The sequence below is a fragment of the Filicampus tigris genome, chromosome 1 (assembly GCF_054856515.1).
Source record: "Filicampus tigris isolate MCC_2025a chromosome 1, RoL_Ftig_1.0, whole genome shotgun sequence".
Classification (NCBI taxonomy): domain Eukaryota; kingdom Metazoa; phylum Chordata; class Actinopteri; order Syngnathiformes; family Syngnathidae; genus Filicampus; species Filicampus tigris.
In genome coordinates this window covers 38,604,495-38,627,246 of record NC_141217.1, presented here as the reverse complement: position 1 = coordinate 38,627,246, position 22,752 = coordinate 38,604,495, and the positions used below count along the sequence as shown (strand labels likewise).

At 41.1% G+C, this 22,752-nt stretch overlaps 1 protein-coding gene across 1 annotated transcript; it reads right to left on the bottom strand.

Annotated features, from left to right (window-relative positions):
- Window positions 1-277: 277 nt before the first annotated feature.
- On the bottom strand, window positions 278-20,876 carry eif2d (eukaryotic translation initiation factor 2D). Its single transcript, XM_086039314.1, has 15 exons — window positions 20,665-20,876; window positions 20,158-20,348; window positions 19,984-20,067; window positions 19,815-19,905; window positions 19,634-19,741; window positions 17,215-17,492; window positions 15,885-16,002; window positions 15,754-15,799; window positions 15,551-15,657; window positions 14,362-14,499; window positions 12,050-12,139; window positions 11,398-11,493; window positions 3,415-3,535; window positions 761-935; window positions 278-679 (listed from the first exon to the last, which is right to left on the bottom strand). The coding sequence occupies exons 1-15, from the start codon at window positions 20,718-20,720 to the stop codon at window positions 609-611; spliced, it is 1,770 nt and encodes a 589-aa protein (XP_085895440.1). The 5' UTR covers window positions 20,721-20,876; the 3' UTR covers window positions 278-608.
- Between the last annotated feature and the right edge of the window lie 1,876 nt (window positions 20,877-22,752).

The window sequence follows — 22,752 nt, the reverse complement described above, 5'->3', positions numbered from 1 at the left end:
CCAAACAAGACTTCAAAGTGAGAACCAGAAGAAGAATCAATTAAATTGAGTTAAACCCAAAGTGCATCTTTTGTGAACAAAAAGTGTTCAGTGCACTGCGCACATGCTAATAAATAGCTTAACAATTGGCCGGCCGGGGGCCATGAAGTGCTCGACCACGTCTCCGGTTGGTGTCCGGCGGCAGATGTTGGGCGAACGTCATTTCCAACACCGCCTTTGCCCTCATCTTCTCTATCCGGCACCATCTCACCGACTGACGTGATGACTGCAAAACACATTCTACGTTGCCAAAATATTTATTTTATCCAATGATGCTTTCAGAAACACTAACATTGTGACAGAAACGTTCTCTGAAACACATGATATGAATTGGGTACGGGCGTCGAGCTTACTGCCTGCTTTAAGATGACAGCACTGATTGCGTAAACGTTTGAGCATGTGACAGAAACCCTCAGCCAATGTACAGTATTTTCAACACAGAGAAACCTCTTTAACCGGCTGTTACAAGATGACTGAATATGACACAAACGGCCCGCAGGAATGTTCGCATACAGTAGAGCAGCTTTATAAGCAACGGAGACAGTCTATCTGGTACGGCGTTCAAATTGCTACTTCTTCTTTCCACTTTTCGGAGCTTTGTCCAACCCTTGGATGTACTTGCGAGGAATTCCATAATGATCTGAAATGACAGATTAGAGGGGATGTTTATGTACAAGAACAAAACGGTTCAATAAGCCGCAAGAGGGAGAAAGCTCCAAACCTAGCAACAAGTGTCCAACTTGTTGAATCTGGTTGCCTTGAATCTGGACCGCGACTTTGTCTTTGGCCCCAGGAATGGCTTGCAAGACCGAACTGGCTTGAACTCTGTGCTGCAGCGCGGTGGCGACGGCGGAAGGATCCAAAGCGTATACCTCCAGGTTTTTTATTGTGGTCACCTACGAGTAAGCACATGGAAATCATCACAGCCAGAATAATACATCAGCCAGGATTGTATTTTAAAGAACACACCACAGCTCGGAAGAGGCCAAATGTCCACTGAGGAAACGCGTTTCCACAATAAGAGGCACGGTTGTCAAACTCAATTTCCAGAGGACGAGGCTATTTAATTAACTTCGCATGCCACTGAAACTTTGAATGTGCAGAGGTCAATACAACAGAAAACGCAAGGCACAATGCTCATAATAGCTTACAAATTGTTGCGGTCCAAAGAAAAGGCATCTCCAAATTGAACCTTTTTCCTTTCATCAAAGCAAAAAAAAAAAAAAATGCGATTGAAATGCTTGTCATTGTACGGCGACGATACGGTGTTGTCCCAAAAGCGACAACACGCTTGCTTTTATCAATTTCATTTCGGGTATTATCCAGACGGACGTGAAGCCAACAGCATTCGATAACGTGGGCTTCTCCAACTGATATCATTGCTTTGCCAAATGACACTGGGGCAGTGTTGTAAATGTTGCCCCCTGACTGCAGCTCAGCTTTATGGCCATCACGCTGTTCCACCACGTAGTGCAGTTCACACTGTACATGGCAAGTTCCTTGAAACAGGGATCTGTTGTTGCCAAACCACACAGTGGAAGCTGGAGCGCGCGTTTGCGCAAAGCCAATCCTAAGGGCTACACTGAAACTCAACTTCAACAAAAGCTGGATTCAGCGGACGCTTCGTATCGCGATAAAGCTTATGTGAACTGACTTCAGGTTGTTTAACACCATAATCGTCTGATTGAAGTGTTTGGCTCTGCAGGAATGCTTGTTGTAGAGTTTTGGGGTTTCATCAGTTGCGGTGCTGGCAGGCCTCCCCGCTGGCTGCTTTGTCAAGAGCCAATCCTGTTTCGAGAAACTTATCATGAGCAGAGTAGGTTGAGCTACGCGTCGGAGCAGCGTGACGGCCAGAAACTCAGCCAAACCACAGTCGAGACCGGGTTATTATAAATTGGGATTTTTCATTTGACTGAGTCTTCGTAAGGGTTAGTTTTATTTGTATTTGTTTTAACCCATTAAGGACGGGAGCGCATAAGCGGGTTTCCACCACTAAAGCCGGGAGCGCTGTTGCGTGTTTTTCCCTTTAAAGCCGGAGAGCGTATACTGTACGTCATTTTCTTTTTTTTTTAAGCCAATTCTCAGTCTCTTGGCCAATGAAATGCATCAGAATATACATGTGACGGTGTCGTGGGTTGTCAGAGGATATCTGGAATTTTTCCGAGGAGTAATGGCCGCACAGTCGATCGCGGGAGCGCTGTTATAAATCACGGCAGCGATATGGACGACACGCTTGCCGACTTTAAAGCCGTGAAACCATCCAAACGTGATGTATGGTTAAGATATATGTTCGTAGACAATGACGATTTCAACGTCTTTGTGAGAGAACACAGCGTGGTAATTGCCACTCCATTTTAAAAAAATTAAAAATAGTGCTTAACTTGCATCTTCGAGTTAAAAGAGTAAAGATGAATAAACTTGTGCCTGTGTGAAAGCCACACGTCTAAGCTCTCAAATTCTTTTGGGATTGATATGAATTATTTTGCAGGTGGCGAAAATGTCAGGTTTTCAAGGTTGACTCCAAAGACGACCGTAGGTTTTAGAGAGATGTCTCACGAGAGGGATTTCAGGCTTTAATGGGTTAATTCTATTAGTTTTAATTAGATTTTAGAGTGGGTTTGTTTGTTTTTATTTTTTTCAAAAATACTTTCATTTGAGCTATTACTAGTTTTAGTATTAGACAAGTTTTCCTTTTTTTAAATATATGACGAGTGCGAGATAAAAAAAAAAAAAAAAGAGGTCACTATGACGAAGTATTGAGTCATAAATTAAGTAATTTACATTTCACAAACAACTGTTCGACCTTCTTTCTTCTGTGTGGCCGTATAGTAATACTGAAATAAATACATTAAAAAGATGTTTGCAATAATTTAAAAAATTGAGTTTCAGTTAGTTTTTTTTTTTTTTTTTTAAATGCACTCTTGCTCTCATTTTATTTTGCTGACAAAAATGTATTTTCGATATAAGTTTGAGTTATTTCATTCATTTCTGTAGCGGAACCTTGGTCGAGATGGAAAAACTTCTTGCCAGGCGGCAATTTTGTAAAGCTGCTCCAAAGTCAATTGGTGTGAGTCATGGCCAGGAGGATGCGACGCTTACAAAAAACGCGAGCTGTCAAATGCTGATGGCCGTACATCTGTGAGAATGATAACTGAAACGAATTTAAAGAAAAAAAGAAAGTCATTCTTGGAACACACTGTATGTATATGCATCCATTTATCCATTTTCCACCACTTCCCCACGAAAAACACATCAACAAATCGTCAATCGCAAAGAGAACAGTGAATTTCCAAGCGTGTTTTAGAATATAAAAGTGTGACCATAATTTCCGTGTCCTGGACAGTTTTGAGTTAGAATCTCAGGGATGGTGGTCACCTTCTTATTGGAGCCTCGGGAAGCCACGGAGACATCGATGGCTTCAATGTGTCCCTTCTTTATAAGAGGCGCTTGTCCGGGAAACATTATTTGATGGCACTCCTGCATTCTCCCCAAAGTCCTGTAAGAATGATTTCCATGTCAACGTTTCGTCGCTTCCAGATGACCACAAGAAACATTTCGTGACACTAATACTTCTCCAATGGCGTCAGACGTGAGAAACACAATTGGACACTGGACTTGAGGTATGGCTTGGATTCAGTTCGGTCAATTCTGGTCCATGATACCGGAGCCGTGTTGTAATTTCATATATTTTCATGGGGCATTCCCCAACAAATACCTGGTATGAGCGTGAAAATTTGCTGTCATCCTTGTCATTGTTCATCATGTAGTAAATTGAAACGTGTGTCGTATTGATGTGATGGAGACTCTGCCGTTGAGCTCCTCGTCGTATTTGAGCGTTGCTTTTGTTTTCCGACCCTGCCATTGTGATTTCCCGCAGTAGTGCTGGCATGTGGCCACAGACGCCCTGTGTCTGTGCGAGTTGCATATTTTTATGTCTGAAACTTTTAGAATCACTCACAGTGTGATGAAATCATTTTTGCTCTATTTACTGAATGGCAATGACGTCAAAAAGTCAAACGTGTGGAAGATTTTTTTCCCCAAGTTCTTCTTTTATGTGTGGAAAACTTGAGACGGGGTTACATATGGACTTGCTTTAGCTGGAACAAATCTAGAATCCCATTTGTTGTCATGTGTTGAAAATTCGGGTACATTCCAACCTTTATGTATGTACCGTATTTCCTGCACTATAAGCCGTACCTTTATATCAGCCGCATCCACTCTATTTAAAAAAAAAAAAAAATGATGGGGGGGAAATATATATATATATATATATATATATATATATATATATATATATATATATATATATATATATATATATATATATATATAAAGCCGCACCTTTATAAAAGGCGCACCTATCTATGTTGAAAGATTAGATATTTAGTGCAGTTACAGAACGATTTTGAATAGTATGTGTACATATATGTACCTCAACAGATTCTTTCCTAACATTGCATTTTAACACGGCAGCAACATGGCTGATTAAAATGGAACAGAGCCAAGAGAAAATAAAGAACTTATCTTCATTTCACCGCCCGCTGCCACTCCAGTTTGGCAGTTAACGTCCACCTTTTATTGCTCTACTTCCGCCTACCACCCAATGCATCGCCGAGTGCTTAACCTAGTTCATAGCGCCCTCGCCCGTTCAACTCTTCCACCTGCAGTCACATCCTGGTAACCCATTAAAGCCTGAAGCCCCTCTCGTGAGACATCCCTCTAAAACCTACGGTCGTCTTTGGAGTCACCCTTGAAAACCTGACATTTTCGCCACCTACAAAATAATTCATAATTCAGCCCCTGTCGCAGAAGAATTTGAGAGCTTAGACGCGTGGCTTTCGCACAGGCACGGGTTTATTCATCAATTGAAGATGCAAGTGAAGCACTATTTTTAATTTTTTTAAAAAATCAAGAGGTAATTACCATGCTTTATTCTCTTACAAAGACGTTGAAATCATCATTGTCTACGAACATATATCTTAACCATACATCACGTTTGGTTGGTTTCATGGCTTTAAAGTCTGCGAGCGTGTCGTCTATATCACTGCCGTGACTTATAGCAGAGATCTCGCGATCAACGGCGTCCGCCATTACTCCTCGAGAAAATTCCGGGTATGCTCCGACAACTCACGACACCGTCACATGTATATTCTGATGCGTTTCATTGGCTAAGAGACCCAGAATTGGATTAAAAAAACGACAGTGACGTATACGCTCTCCGGCTTTAAAGGGAGAAACGCGCAACAGCACTCCCGGCTTTAGTGGTGGAAACGCGCTTATGCGCTCCCGTCCTTAATGGGTTAATGGCAATTGTATTATAAGGTAATTACGGTTAGAGCGCCCCTAGCGGTGCAAGAAAAATCCACAGAATAGCCGCAGCTTTATACAAGCCGCATTGTTCAGAACCTAGGAAAAAAGTAGCGCCTTAAAGTCCGGAAAATACGGTACAGTGTGATAACTGCAGTGAAGAATGAGATCATTGCAATTCAAATGTACAGCTCGTGGAAACAAGGCAAATTCAACGATTTGGAAAAAAATAAACTATGTTTCATTTAGTCATCACATGCTTTCACTCTGGTATCAAAACTCCATTAGACTAGAAAACATGTTTGGAATGGTCTGAACATGTTGATGTTGGAATGGCTTGACTCCGTTATGAAATTCTGATACAGAACACGCCTAGACGTGAGCATGTACTTGCCTTTGATCTTATTGTGGAAAACGTCCAATGTAGGTCTTAAAATCTGAAATGGTGACGCGCCAGTGAAGTGCATTTATCTCTGATCTTTTACTCTTCAATGTGTTGTACGTTCTGTACTAATAGCAGGGTGTTCTCCCCGAACGCATAAAGGTCCAGAGGTCAAAGGTTCAAGTCAGCAGTAAATCACGTTTTATTTGGATCTGTTAAGTGTTTTGGGGTTATATCAAAAGGAAAGCGGAGTCAAACTTTTCTGCTTTATTGTGGTTTTATTGGTAAAATGTCAAGACATGCTCGAGTGTGCTGCAAATGCAACATCTTCCATTTCGTGTACATCTGGCTTTCTGCTTTCATGTCATCTGCATGTGCATCATTTACAACCAGGCTGTTTCTATTTTAGATTATTATTATTATTATTATTATTGTTATAGTTCAAACACAAGTGGACTCAAAAGATTGGTTGGAATGCTCCAGTTGTAGTATGATTGTATTGCATTGTATTGTATTGTTTGTTGCCACTCCCGGTTGACGTTCACGGTCGGGCTAAACATCAAACACGCCTCACGGCAGCCCATTTGGCTAATTGCTAACAAACAACGCAAGATACCATCGGCAGATTAACAAATCGTATTGATGTAGCAGTGTTATAACACTTTAAGCTACGGATATTTGAACAACCGTGTGGATCAACACATGTAGACAGACAGTTTAACAATACTCACAGGCATGTATACTTATACCGGCGGTCCTCGGGTTACACGGTACTCGACCTACGACGTTTCGACTTTACGACGCCCGTGTTTCGTCCGCCGTTTTCGCGCCCGCCCCATAGTGTGTGTGTCAAAAAGAAAGTGGGATCGCCTAGCGACGCTGGTCCGGCCAAGAGGAAAGCCATTACGATGGAAACGAAGCTGGATGTCGTCAAAAGGTCGGAGAAAGACATTTATTTTGAGATTTAGCGGATGTTCGGGTTACGTCTCCAGCGTAGGAACGGAGCTCGTTCGTAACCCGAGGACCGCCTGTATTTATACTTATAATGAAAGCTTACGGAGTCAGTTGTGAAACTCTTCTTCGTGCATATCTCAATGTACGCATTAAGTTGCCCCAAGGTGGCTATGGCATGCAGACCAAAAGAAGCGGCACACTGAACTGAAGCAAAAAAAAAAAAAAAAAAAAAGGAACAAAACTTTTTTATTCTATTTTATTTAATTCAGTCATCAAGGTAATTCTTTTTAAATTGCAATACTTTAGACAGTATTTTCTTCTTAAAAGGCACATGACAAGAAAAACTATTTTGGGGGGAGTCTGGAACGTATTAATGGTCATGTCACGGAATGAATGAAAGTCATACCAAAGTAAAGGTCAGGCTTTGTCAGCCTTAGGAAAATGTTGATCTGTGTAAATAACGGGCAACTGCTACTGTCGAGAATTTTTATACAACTAAGTGGAACATTTCCCATCTCAATTACTCATTTTCATCTGTGAAGGAGAGAATAACAAACACCAATTAACAAAAACAAACATTACCCCCCCCCGCCCCCACTAAAAAATCTTAACCCAAAATAGAGATAAGTTTTGCATTATAGAGTTTTTCCAGTTTCTCGATCTGTTGATAATCAAGTTTTTATGCGGCAGCAATCTCAGACACTCATCAGAGAAGTGGACTGTTTTGCATCACTGCAAAGCTCCCCTTCAACAAAGTTGCCAATTGGGTTCCAAGACGGTCAAATGAAGTGGTGGGATAGCATTATTTTTTTTCATCTTTAAAAGGAAAGATTTTATGCATTTTTCCCACAATGATAACTGTTCCTTGGTGTCTCAATAACACGTCTGTGAGCAGCCTTCGCCAAAGTACTCTGAGGATCAAAAACGACAGACACGACATTGTTTGTACCGCAACGTTAATGAAAGAAAAAACACTATCATCACTAACATGACTTGAAACCGAGCAAAGAAATTCGACATGAAAATAACCCCAGACAAATCAGGCACTGTTTCGTTTTTGTGGTTCAACATAGTGATCCGAGAAAATAACACTGGTCAAGAGCACATTTCAATCAGAGATGGCGTTATGTGTCCTTAGATATATTTTTGATGCTGATTTTTAAAAATGCCTTTACTTTTTTTTCCCAGCACATCAGGTTTTTGAGGTATTTTCATTTGTTGTTTTTATGTTTGACATAAAAAAAGCATGCGCAATACCAGATTTTACCTTGTGTTGTAATTTCTAGATCCGACCTTTCAGGAAAAAAAGTCCACCTGTTGCGTAGACTAAAGCCTATCTTGTCAGTCCGTCCTCCATCCTCCGTCCGCAACACCCTTCCGTCATCAACCCTCTGTCCTAATTTCCTATTCACATCAACTTACTGGGCTGGGAGCATCGTGAGTAGGAGTGACTTGTTTACAATTGTTTTTAAGTGTCAACCATGATTGCATTTAGCTGCCAACACAATCACCGTCGGTCACCAGACTCCGCAGCCTGCCAGGGGACATCATGAGAATATTCTTTATAATGCAATACTATTGCGTTGTATTGCAAAACGTTTGCGTTATAATGCAACAGGTTTACTGTTTTTATTGTGTTATTTTGCAATAAAATGAATTATTGCAAAATAACGCAATGCTATTTTAGGAGGAGAACGAAAGACTTCCACTTCGGGGGCGTGGTTTTAAGTGTACGGCGGCGCTGGCGTGAGCATGGATGACGGTGTGGAGAGACTTTTTACGCTCTAGCCATGTCCCTGACAAGGACATACTTCACATGCAAAGGGATAAGGTATGTAGTAAAATGTAGTAAATGTTAACAGTTGGTTAACAAAACCAAATTACTATCCACCTTTTCCCTCCTCAGTGAACCGGACGTCCTGTGGCATAATCCATGGTATTACATGCTGTTGAACCAGTAGAGGGCAGACGATGCCTGTGAGTACAATGTTACTGCAGATTAACGCACAAGAAAATGTAACCCGTTAAGGAATTGAGTTCATATTGGTATTGTTTACTAATTGACAAAAATGTTGCCGATATTACACTAGATGCATTTGATTTTATTTTTGTTTATTTGGCTTTCACAGACATGAAAAGGGCATTCAAGTCACTACAAGTGTGCTTGGGTAGAAATGGGACTTTCCCTTTAGCGCAGCCTTGTGTTGGGAGAAAAATATCGAAATAACAACTGAGACCATACCCTTGGGAGATTATAGTGTTAGTTAACAAGCAGGTATTGCATCAGACATCCACAGAGTGCGTTAAATGAAATCATGAAATCGTAAAACCCATCGAAATAGTGAGTGCATTTGTGAGTGAGCACTTGCTTATCAGCGAGATCTGAGTTGGAGACTGTGTGATCACTTTTCTACTCGTCTTGGTGAGTTAGCCTCATGCGCTAATCGTCGCCAACCGGTAGCGGGCCGCAGCATTGTCGCTACTGACAACCTATTGCAATAGCTCTGGCCGTACAGTGTCTTGACAGGTTTTTATTACTGTGTTGTATAGAAAGGAGAAGAGAACTGGGCTCTGTGAGCTGGGAGCCAGTGAAGGCTTTTGGCAGGTGTCTTGGTGGGTTAACTATGCTAACTGGCTACAAGCCAAGTGGCTAATGTAAAGCAGCCATGTTAAAGCATGAGCATGTTCAGTCATCGGGCCTTTGTTGTGATACCAATGTGATGTGACATTCAGTTATTTTAATTCCAGCCTTACCAGTTCTGAGTTACTCCACAAACAACAAATGGGTAGCAACAATTCTGCCTGGGATATCTCAGGGGGTATGCACAACAACATCAAAAAAGCTTAACAAACCCACAAAAATTCATCAGGAAACACAGATACATATTATTTATATTTTGCCTATGGGGAACGGGGGGGAAATGTGGAAAAAAAAAATCCTGGACGAAAATCGGAAAATACTAGAAGTGAATTATCTGGTCTGGCACCTTGGGGGTCCAAGTATATTCCGCGTGGGCGGGGGGGGGCAGTGCCTACTGCGCTCAGTGCTCCCTTGTGAGGGTATTGCCACATGCTTAAGTGCATGAATACATTAAATTAAAAAGAGAAATAGACTCGTTAAAGAAAGACATCCCGGAATTGAAGATGAACTACATTTGGATTACAAACATTCGCAGGTGTTCAGATCCCATGACAACATTCGCTTCTGTTAAGGTAAAATGGGTTCACCAACCGTCAATGTTAGGAAGACAGTATATTGACTTTATTAATTTCGCTTGTGTTTGCGTTATTTATCTTGGGCTTGAGCTCAAAACACGACTGCGTGTCTTTTACTTGATTGAGTGCTGGGCTGGCTAAAAATACATTCGCTAATGATGCAGATTGTCTGATAATCACTTAGTTTCATACACTTCAAATACAATTTTAAATTTTGGCTGCCAGCAAAATAGAGATCTTAAGGAGGGTATTTTTGAAGAAACCTCAACATCGAAAAATTTGTAACCATTTTTGTTCATTACTTGAGACTAATCCTAGTGACGCCCGGAGTCTTTAGCCAGAGCAGTTCACAAATGTGATGCCCAGTGTCGTTTTAAGCAGACTTAGGAGCACTTTCAGAGAACTTTAAAAATTGTTAAGACTACAGGCCCTGCAGTCTTATCTGCTTGAATTGTCCTGAAGAAACATGGAAAAACTTCACCTAATCTATTAACCTCTTGTGAGACAATTGTCAGAATACATTTTAGCTCTTCATAATGGAGGCACTGTGCAAAAAATGGCTGTAATTCCTCAATAGTCAATCATGTACCGTGTTTTCCGGACTATACGTCGCTCCAGAGTACAAGTCGCACCATCCATCAAATGCATAATACAGAAGAAAAAAACATATAAATCGCACTGGAATATAAATCGCACCCCCCTCCACCCTCTCTCGGAATCCAAGTTGTCTCTGTCGCGAAATGCAAATAAATGTACACATCATTTCCACCGAGCTACCATGGTAACATTTAGCTAACATCCACACATGTAGCATTACTAGAAAGTTACGGTACGTTAAACTCACCAAAACGGTCGTAGATCGATTGAAAAAGTATTTTATTTATCGCCGACCGTGTGGAATGTTTCCAAGTCTCCAAAACTATTTTTGTATTCGGTCGTAATTATCTGTTCTCTCCTCCGCTCTAGTGTATGCGTGTGTGTGGCTGGCTGATGATGCAAGACCATGCACTGCCAAGCACGGCGCCTTTTAAAGGAACATTACACTATTTTGTATAGATGGATTGATAGACAGTCGAATTGTCTTTTTTTCCATACTATTTTAATTACTTATTTAACACAATATTAGATGTTAACCATTTGAATTATCCTTGCATTTTAATAGCTTTTAGGATTTATCTTTATGTGGGTTAATATAACATGTGAAATGATATACAGGTAATAATGTGTTAATAATTTCACACACAAATCGCTCCGGAGTATAAGTCGCAAACTATGAAAAAAAACGTGAGTTATAGTCCAGAAAATATGAAATATTTTTTTAAATATCTTATAAAAGCTCGACATCTATCGTTGAGTGTGGGTGTTTTATTCTCAATCCATTGTGGTGGTGTCTAAAGGCAACACTATAGAATGTGCATCGTAGTTGCAAGCAGCAAGAATGTATCGGGTTTTTAAAAGTGTGGTGTCATGTCGTGGCCACAGGAAATCCAGTATGTTACCTGCTGAAAAGGTCATCCCACTTGAGAGTCTCTATGTCCTGGTACTCTGATTTCTCAAGCAAACAGTCACATAATGTTGGGTCGATTCTCACGTAACTGGTTGGGAAAAACAAGCACACAAAATGTTTACCTCATTTCCACTTGCGATGCACGACTGGATGGCAGGGCACATGCTGCCTTGTTCGGCTCTCATGCTAATCTGTTGAATCTCTCTTACTGCTAATCATTCATTTATGTGGCACATGAAATGATAAAAGACAGCATTTTGGGGCCTAAAAAAAGAACAGAAATGCCCCTTAAGATTGGAAAGTCACATTTTAGCATCTTATCTGATTGCAGCGGCATCACATGCCCCAGGGACGTGAATGTTGGTACCCGTTCACCACAACATTATATTGAACCCCCAAGCAAGCAACGCCCTTATTATGGTTCTATTTTTCCAGTGTTTATTACTGACTGCCAGCAACAGAGATTTCTTTCCCTCTTTGCCTGCTGACGAAATGAACAATTTAATCGAACGTAAATACTGTGCGTCATCTCCAATCAATCACCTTCACAAATGGAGTAAACAGTATTGTGGAAGTGAATTGTTTTCAGTGCATTTATTACTTAGCAACTAATGTTTATTTGCAGAAATCTAAACTGTGCTTACTTCTTGTTGATTTCATCCACCAAGTCATTCTTCTTTACATACTCGGTGACAATGCTTCTCACCTCAGCGGGCTGCAATGCCGCGCCTTTCCTGTGGGAGCGCCAGAGAACATCATTTCTGAACGGATCACAGACACAAGGCGCGACGGCCATTTTTTTTTTTTTTTGGTACTTTGCTAGTCCTTGCACAGATAGAATGGGCGTAACGTTGCGTTTGCGCCTTTGCGGGATAGAAGTAGACTTTTCCCGGCCAATCCTCGCAGCATCCCTCATTGCCCCGGCATGAAAATGATGACGTGCCCGTTTGTACCAAATTGTCGGATGAGTCGGGGACAAGGCAACTCCGTGCGTCGGAACGCCCAGACAGGCGCAACACGGCCCCAAACACGATAGGCTACACTTGCCTCGACACAAAAAGTTACGTTTTTACGACGAGCACACTGGCGTCAGTCTACCAAATTAGGGCCCATAGTAACACTTCATGTTACGTACAGGGCTCATCTCGTCCACGTTAGAGAGGGGCTTGGCTTTGGTTAGAGACTTGCAGGGTTGGGAGCTACGTGGGCTTAGTGAAATGAGGCTACATTGCCAACTCCCCCCTTAACAGTGTGGCAGTTACAATGTTGACTTGGACCAAAATCTCAGAGCAAAGCTTTCACCAGTCTGTGCCACAAAGAAGCAAATAGTGAAGGTAAAAGCAGCTCCAGCTTGGTATGTGCTAAGTTTTGCCCGTGAACACTACAGGACTACACGTGCGTATAAAAAAGCTTCCTGCTTTTGATACCACATTTTACAGGCAAAATAACAGTCATGAGACCGTTTAGATATCTAAGAGGATTTACTTGAAGGTCAGCCATGACATGATTTCCAAGTAGTCTAATAGTTTCGACATTACTGTATAAAACAAATGTAAGCATGCAACACACATTTCATACATTTCCCATTGACGCACCTTGTAAGATAGAATTATTCCACTGGGAAAAATAAACGAATAAAACGGGAGTCATTTAGACACATTTGTACACAGTATAAAAGTTGAGTTCGGTGTGATAACTTGACCCCCCCCCACCTGAAGAGTTATTTGAAGGTGATGCTCTGCCACGGCGAAGTCCAGGCATCGTCGGATCTTAATTCAAGGAAATACGAAACATCTGGCTACTTCCAGACTCTTAAGCTTGCAGGGGCGCAGATGGGGTTTTTGAACTGAGGGGGGGTGGGAGGTACATATATATATGCAGGTGTCCTGCCTGTTTTCCATCTATGACTGCTGCAATGCACCTGATTTAAAAGATCATGATTGTTATCGAAGGTCTTTAGAGCTTGCTGATGAGCTGATCATTTAAATGAGGTGTGTTGCAGCTAGGACAGCTGGAAAACAGGCAAGAAAACAGGCTCTTGACGGCTCTTGACGACCGGAGCTGGAAATGTCTGGATTAGACTAACTGCCAAATGTCCTCAACAAGGAACATAGCCATAACATATGAAAGCCAACTTACATTAATTGTTTAAAAAAACAAAAAAAACCCACTCTTATTGTTTTTTGTTTGTTAATTTTTGCTTCTTATTACAGCACACGACGACAGGCGGTGCATGCTACCTGTTCCTTGTAGCTGCAATTCTCTCTTACTGTGAAAAATGACATGTTGGCTCAGCATTAAAAAGAACTGATGTGACGGATATTTTTCAAGTTCTGTATTTCAGTTCAGCTAGTGGTGAGTACAGGCCACATGACCTATGACCTATGACAAATGTTTGTGGAGAAAACGATGTCTTTTTTTTGTATTATCATGTTGAGCAAACACGTCATTTTTTACAGTATGAAAGTGATTCACTACAACTGAATGACGGTGCGTTCCAGTTCCACCGAGAGTGGGAATTTAAAGCTCTCGACACCACAACGAAGGAGTTGCGTGGTCCCAGCGCTTCCCAGGCTTACCAATATACAGGAAATCATGTCGTGTTAATGTGAGTAAAAAATTAAATCAATGTCGGATTTATAAGATTCGTCGGCCTTGCGTTTGGAGGTCTGTCTTCGGGAAAAGAAAATACTGAATCGAAGGTGCAAATTCTAACGTTCTTGTTTAACTTAAATGCTTGAGTACTCGAAACAGGACATAACCGCCCGGACAAATACAAGTCCTCTCCGTTTCACCGGAGATCGATGCCGCCTTATGAGCGAAAGTTGAGGGGGAAGAGAGGGAGGGGGGCGGATCTAGGTCGTTTTCACAGGGGGGGTGGGGGGGAGAGTGTCCCCACCGTCCTCAGTACCATCTGCTTCCCAAGCGCTGTGAATAGACACGTACACACACACACCTTTTGTTTGCATCTTGAAAAAGAGGCTGCAGTCGAATTGACACCATGTATAAAGTGGTGATCTCAGGAGGACGATAAAGTGTTTCTCCTTGTGGAACCGCTTCAATGGCGCGCTCCTCGGGAACAGAGAAGCGTAGTCTATAAGCGACACACATAGAGGGAACCAATTCATTACATTAGTCAGTCACCTCGCGTTTATTATCAACCAAAACAGTATGTGCTTATGCCCGTGGTGGACATCGAAGCAGGAAGAACTAGCTTGCTCTCTCTATGTCAGGGGTGTCGAACTCCGGTCCTCGAGGACCGCTGCCCTGCCTGTTTTCCATCTCTTCCTGCTGCAACACACCTGTTTCAAATGTTCAGCTCATCAGCAAGTTCTGCAGGAGCCTGATCTTGATCCCGATTGTTTGAATCAGGTGCGTTGGACGAGGAAACCTCTAAGACGTGCAGGAGGGCGGCCCCCGAGGACTGGAGTTTGACACACCTGCTCTATGTTATAGTGCAAAAAAAAAAATCGTCCTTTTTTTGTTCCAGCTGCATACCACATTTTGATTGTGTAGCTCAATTTACTAGTTTTAAATCATACATACTAGTGAAGAAAAACAACCATTTGGATAAAGGTTGAATTAAGACAAAATTAAATACTAATACAAGTGTTTATTGTAGTTTTCATTAGCACAGAACATTTTCCTAAATTGGTCCTCTGACTTCAATACCTTCTGTTAAAAAAAAGTCTTTGTGCCCAAGAAGAGTGAAATATGTATACAAGTATTTCTTTTTGTATTTAGACATAATTTCACCGTGCATTAGTGCAACTTTGCATAGTGCATAGTTCCATTTTCAAATGCACTAAAGAATTACAGCTAAAGAAAATTAATGCCAGAGTACCGCCATCAATTGTGCTCCCTCATTTATAAAGATGTCAGGAATGATAGCTTAAGTTGCAAATTTAATACCAGTTGAATGTACTATGATCTTAATTGTCTTCATCCTTAGTGTGTACATAAAGAATTCAAGCTGTAAGCGAATGATGGTTATTATAAGAGCAGCATCTTGCTGCCGCGATTGATATACTGTATTATCCGATTAGTCGACTGGTTTCAACTCCTGTTAGTGATTAATCGACTTGCAAAATAATCGTTTGTGGCAGCCCCAATGTACAGTCGCTGTCTGTAAACGGCAAACTCACTCTGGGCTTTTCCAGTCCACCTCGACAATGCTCTCCACGCCCTTGGTCAGTTCTTTCACACGGACAATGCTGTGCTGCTCCTGCATGACGTGCAGGAATTTGGAGAGCTGTTTGAAGAGTCAAGTTCAAAGACGTGTTTGCGGGATTCCCCTTGACTCGTAAAATAAACAATGTGCAAGGAGTCACACTCGGCTATACTGTACCTTTTTATAGCTGGATTTTTTAATATCTAGTTGTTTTCCACTTGGGCTGGAAAAAAAAAAAATTGCATAATGTGTTGGGTTAGTAATTGAATTCCTCTTGAAGGTTTTGCGACGAATGACCGACTCTTTACCAGCAGGAGAACATGTGGTTGCGAAGAAAAGTGCTTGTCAGTAGAGGGAGCTCTGATTTCTGCACCTTGCTTTTGAGAGCCAGGAGGAAACACTGCCAAAGTAAAGCATCCATGGCCTCTGTGTGGGAAAAAAAAAAAAAAAAAAAAAAAATGACCAGGGTCACATTATTTCACCACATCAGAAAATACCATTATCCAAAACACGATCATGTGGTCAGGAAACAGCTCTATAATGCGTCACTGCATGCCCTGCAACCAATTAATGAATCCGAATGGAATCCCACTTACAGTCTTGTGTGAAGCTGAGCCGCATTAAAAGAAGAGCGGCTGCGGCAAAGACAAATACACAGAGTGGCACACCTGAAGCGTATTGCAGAGCCGCCATCCTATAAAAACTCACTTTCCAGAACAATTGAGCTGAATTTTCATATTTTTTCAATTCTGTCAGGAACATTACAGCCAGACTGCGCATGGGAAAGTCTTTATTCATGCGTCAAGCCACACATGCATGGACACAGAACAACACGGTGTTGCAGTTAACACACACACGCAAAGGCAACAAACACATCTTCTTGTGCCTTTTCACAGTCCAGCCATTCAATCCCAGGAACTGATATTTTTTTTCTATTTTTTTTCACACGTTAAGGTAAAAGAGGGTCTGAAAATGTCTGGCAGTGAATGAGTTAAAGCACAATTGCTTGTGGATTTTTATTCTTTTTTTTCTTTTAATGTATTTATTGCCAACTTTGTTAATGTTGATGGCTGTCAGTTAGTTCTAATAAAAAAAAAAGCCATTTTTCACATCATTTTGGCTTGATATTTAGCTCTTTCTTTTGAAGAAAAATGCTTAATTTTCACCTAACCGGTAGTAGATATCTGGCAAAAATACAGAGATATGAAATTTTGTCCATATTGCACAGCCCTAGTGGAGGGAACAGTTCCAAATGGCACTCAGTCTTAGCACAAAACCGTCAAGTTGCTGCTAGTAAGAAAAACAAAAAAAAGGCAGGAAAAGCCTAGTAGAACATCTGAATTTGGTGTGGAGTTAATCAGAGGCACTTAAAGCAGGTGTGAGCTGACTCACATTTAGCATGAGTCTGAAATTGACTGGTTGGCGTGTGCAGACTTTTTCTATTTACTGGACATTCCAAAGTTCTGGGGGTGAAAGCTTCACTTTTCCTCCGTCGCGCTGTTTGTGGATGAAAGGTAATCGAGTACAAATATTTTCCGTCGCAGTCACAAGTTGAGGTACATTTTCTGATGCTAGTGAATGGGAGTGTGCACAAAATGTTAATATGTTAGTTGCGTGAAGATGGCCTGAATTTGGTACCTTGTGGTGACTTGTGATCTTCCTGGGCTTCGTCTGCTTCCTCTTTTCCCTTTTCAACTTTCCCTTCCGTCTGCTCAGCCACAGCAGGGCAGGCTTCATCTTTGACTGGCTCACTTGCTTGCTGCTCCTGCACTGCACTCTGCTCACCTTCCTCCTCCTCCTCCTCCTCCTCCTCACCTTCTTCTTGCTCATCAGCTTCACATTTGTCACCGTTCACGTCTGGTGCTTCACCCTCTGCATCTGGTAAAGTGGGAGGACCAGACTTTTCTCCAAAAGCCCTGAATAACAAATCAACGGGGACATATTATGGAAGGCAGAGTTTTTGGCAGTGGTGCCTTGAGATAAGAGTTTAATTTGCTCGACGACTACGCTCGAAACTCAAAACACTCGTCTTTCCTGAATGAATGAATGAATGGAATTGCCATGAATCCGTTTCAGCTTTCAATCACCCTCTATAATACTATAGTTTATAAATACACAGAGTAATAACAATTAAATAGAATGTAAAGTCTTTCTAAGTGCCATATTTTTCAGACTATAAGTCGCGTTTTTTTTCTCCATAGTTTGGCCGGGGGTGCGATTTATACTCCGGAGCGACTTATGTGTGAAATTATTAGCACATTATCACCTGTATATCATTTCACATGTTATTTGAACCCACATAAAGATAAATCCTAAAAGCTATGAAAAATGCATGAATAATTTAATCGGTTAAAATCTAATATTGTGTTAAATAAGTAATTAAAATAGTATGATAAAAAGACAAGTTGACTGTCTATCAATCCATCTATACAAAATAGTGTACTGTTTCTTTAAAAGGTGCCGTGCCTGGCAGCGCATAGTTTCGCATGATCAGCCAGCCACACAAACACACACACGCACGAGAGCGGAGGGGAAAACAGATAATTACGACCGAATACAAAAATAGTTTTGGAGACTTTGAAACATTCTACATGGTCGGCGATAAATAAAAGACTTATTTAATCGATCTACCGTTTTGGTGAGTTTCAAGTTATCTGACCGCAACTTTGTTGTAATGCTACATGTGTGGATGTTAGCTAAATGTTACCATCGTAGATCGGTGGAAATGATGTGTACTAAGCGCACAATTTTATTCATTTGATTTTTATGGACACATTTATTTGCGTTACGCGACAGAGACAACTTGGATTCCGAGATTGGATTTCTCCGCCTATGATTTGGCAGTGAGGCTGCCTGAAGATCTGTCATTTTCATGAACTCTACAGTCTGAAACACGATCATCGTCAAAAATAATCAGCTCACTGTACTGCACAATGACGTGGTCAACGTGATGGGGGTATTTGTATTTGCCATCGCAATGTGCCGTATGTCGGGCCGCACAATCACATTTTGGGGGTCACAATTAAATTTGCATGATTGTTGGTCATATATTCATTTAAAATGCGGGCTCAACTCTGCTGCACATCTAAACAAGCACTTCCCTAACCACTAGTCCCAGGAGGGGCCCAACGCATGTTTATGGCTTTATCAAGACACCTAAATAACAAACAAGAACACCCTGCAGCGAGAGTCTTATGAGTGTGGCTCATGTCGAGAGAACGGAGTAAAGCAAAAATAGAAAAAGGGATCAACATCCCTTGTCTGGACTTGTTTTGGATTCATGGCAAGGTACACTGGACAACATAAAAGCAGATTTATTCAGTTAGCCTTTGGCAACTCCTTAAATCCATTTTATTCAGTTTTTTTACATTTTAAAATGAAAATCGACTAATTTAAAGTTTTATTTTGGACTGAAAATATTCATATAATGATTGTTTGAAAGTAGTGCAATAAAAATACAACACATATGTTTCCCCTAATATGACAAATGATTGTGATTAATAATGGTGATTATAACATTGATCCTTTTGGTCATAATCGTGCAGCCCGAGTGAGCTGCATCCGCCACATAATGACAATGACAACTGACAATTGTGTGAAGTATAATGTATGAGGTATGGCATCCACGAGTGAAGCAAGAGGAGCTGTATTCAATTTGCTTGGCACAAATTGGCTCCACTTCTATGTCAATTTCCTCTTATATTGAATTAAAAGACTGAATCAACTAGAATTTAGAATCAATATAAATTATCACTACAAATGAAATTGCGATACTTAATCTCGCTCACTGATGACCCTGTCTGAATATTCCTAATATAATCACATTACGACAAAAATGTGCGTGCTATGAAATTGCAGTACTACCACGTCAACGAAACATATAACAGCATCTATGAGTGATGCTATCACTGTTTACTACAAGCACGGGCATCGGGTGAAAAGTGCAAATGAAAACCCGTTGACACAAACATTTCATGCCAATTATCTCTCCCTGCAGTGGACAAACTATTCCTACAGCAATCATTGAAGGTGTGGCTTGGGTAAGGAAGCCACTCACCAGAGATGATCCATGTATGTGTGCAAAACACACACTCCTCTTCCTTTCATGCCCAAACTTAGCATTTCTCCACTGGAAACTGCAGCTGTGCCAATTGCAACAGGAGCTCTGGAATCAGTACAATGATTTCTGTCACACGGAGGGAAAAAAAAAAAACGAAAAAGCAAAAAACCCCACATACTTATTATTAACAACTGTAACAGCACAGGAGTCACCCTGTGTTACATCTGGGAGTCCACCGGAAGGCACTACCACACCAGGAAGCATGAGATCTGTGGACAGGAAAATGGATGATCATTCCAAGAAAATATTTGTTAAAAATCTGTTCAGCTCTTCAAAAAGAAGCTCACCAGCTCCTCCGATCAACTTGTGAAGAACAGGGGGCCATGTCCTGAATGTAGGTAGGGCAGCAGGGTAGCGCCAAAGCATATAGACTATTACAACATGAAAATGCACATTTTAATAAAGGTACTTTACTTTGAGCATGCCATCATTTTCATGTGGCTTGGCAGGTTTTTGATCACCTGTAGGATAAAGCCGTTTCTCCAGTTCAAAGAAGAGCGGGTTCTTATGACCAACATATAACGTCACAGCGTCTCCCTTGTGCGCATAAATCTTCACAACATTGAATTCTTCTTTGTTCGGGACCAGCTCTGTTAATTCATCAGGAGATAGAGAAGGGAAGGCTGCTGCTATGTCAGCCTTGAGCTTCCTCCTAAATTAAATATAATTCCATGCCAGAGATACAGTCAGGAGACTATTCAAATGTAATTACAGGTAATTTATAACAGGTAATTAAGTGATAACAGCCAAAACGCGCGTAATTAGCCGACCATAGTGTTTTTGGTATTTACTTGACAGTGGGAAAACGTCAAACTAAACCAATGTTGTTTCACTAACAGTTACTGAACATACATGCACTAATGACGGGGACTGACAAATGGGCTTTTGACTCTTTTTGTGGACTAAATGACATTTTAGCTATTGGAATATAGCAACAAGCTTGACGACTGTCTGTCGCTGTCACTCACCTGTCGGATCCCTTCATTACGATGTTGGATTTAACACGGAACGGTTTGGCAAACATCTTATCAAAAAACGAATTAACATACAATGTGTGTGTGTGTGTGTGTATGGGGGGGACGCAGTAGAATATATTACATGCAAGTATGCGAATATTAATGACAATTAAAAACTCTTTTAGCAGCCGCTGGTGCGTCGCGTTTGACCGCCCGTTGCGTATTTACTGTCGACATGAAACAAGAGCAGTGCACTTTAGTTCCGTGTATTTAAGAATACAGACGTCGTGGCCCAAAATAGCACCAGCCCTCCACAAATGTTTCGCTTTCCAGAGTGACAACAACATGTGGCATGAATCATGACTGTTGTGTGACTCATTTAAAGTTTGAAGGCGCCACTATCACTGGATGTTTTTATTTGCGTGAGCATACTTTATCCCCATGAGCTGCAAATTTGGAGCCAGTTGTGGAAGGAACGCGTATACTTGAAGCTCCTATATAAGTTTATCTTAGACTTTGGTGTATACTTTTCAGTACAAGCCAAGTATACTTAAGCATACTTCTGTGAAATTTAGAAAATGAATTATTTAAAAAGGACACTTCAAGTATACTGCCTCCATTTTAGTATAAAAAAGTTTGCTTATAGTATACTTCGATAAACTACGTTTTGCTAAGGGTTTCTTACCTAATAAAACGTTGTTTCATGCTCATTTGCTCAAGTGTGACAAGTGATTGCTCTCTGTCATAGAAAAAGCCCGCTCGGACATGACATCATTGCTTATTCCCTGGCAAGTCACCATGTCGGCATGCTGCTTGCTGGAGTTGTGAAACAAGTTGGGAAAGTGATGGCGTGTCACATCAGATGCATCTCATGCTCCCTAGCAGCATGTGAGAAAGTAGGTCTCCAGTCCCGAGGAAAAATGTTTCTTTCGACTGGCACAAATGTTTCTTGTATTCTCAATTTCCTTACAATCCCACATGGAGCAGTGCATAGCTTGACCTTACAGTTTTCAATCACAGAGCAGGAAACTAATCAAGTAGATAGAATCTTCCTGAAGATTGGTTCGGACATTCATATGCTGACACCCACTCCGTTCCCTTGTGGGCGATGGCCAGCATTTTATAAACGAGCCCTTTGAAAATAAAACAATCTTCTCTGATCTCTGCAGCTGAAAATGACACACTTTGTTGTTGAGATCTTTGTCTTTTCCCTGCAGTTGTGTTATGAGGTCAGCGTAATTGAACATCTGAATATGTCCTAAGATTTTATTGATGGCAATACAAGTGATGGATTGGGATAAGTCATCTGGGATCAGTTAGTAGGTTGCAGGTACAGGTACAGGTACAAGTTATACATCCGGAGCAACTTTTGCGACTTGAGGTCCTCGTCGTCTCTTGTCATGTGATCTTACAATGAGCATCAGGTGAGCGTAACCGATTTTCATGTGATATGAGAGCAAACCGAATGTTCTGACAAAAGCATGGATTGATATAAACTTTTTAGAGCACATAACCCAAAAGATTTAGATTCTGGGTCCAGGTTTTTGAGAGGGACCGAATATCATCGGTAAAAGACGAGGAGCAGAGAATGCATTTGTGTGTGTAAATGTGGCTTTGTACATTACACTCCGCCTTCTGGCAGACCCGTACAATACAATGCTGTACAATACAGCCCGCGTATCCAGATCAGATCGAGAGCCATTTCCCCCCCCCCAGAGCCACCACAACATTAAACACTCATTTGAAATTACAGAACCACAAGATTAAGTTAAGGATATTTTTCTGTTTTTAATCAATGATTATTGCAGTGGTCTAGGCATGCACTTGAAGTAAAATTGAATTTTAGAGTTGCTCTGTTTTGTTTTTCACTGTGTCTTACTGCACTGTTTTATTGTTTACTCTTTTTTATTCACTTGATGGAGAGGCATTCCTAATTCGGTTGTGACATGTTTACAATGACAATAAAGCCGTTACGATTCTGATCATTATTCAGGCATTTTGACCGAATCGCCCCTGGTGATTTTAGGAGCTCATATCTGTGGTGGCTCAAGTTGCGGTGGGAAAACTCATTTTCATTTGCAGCGCCCACAAGTGCAATGA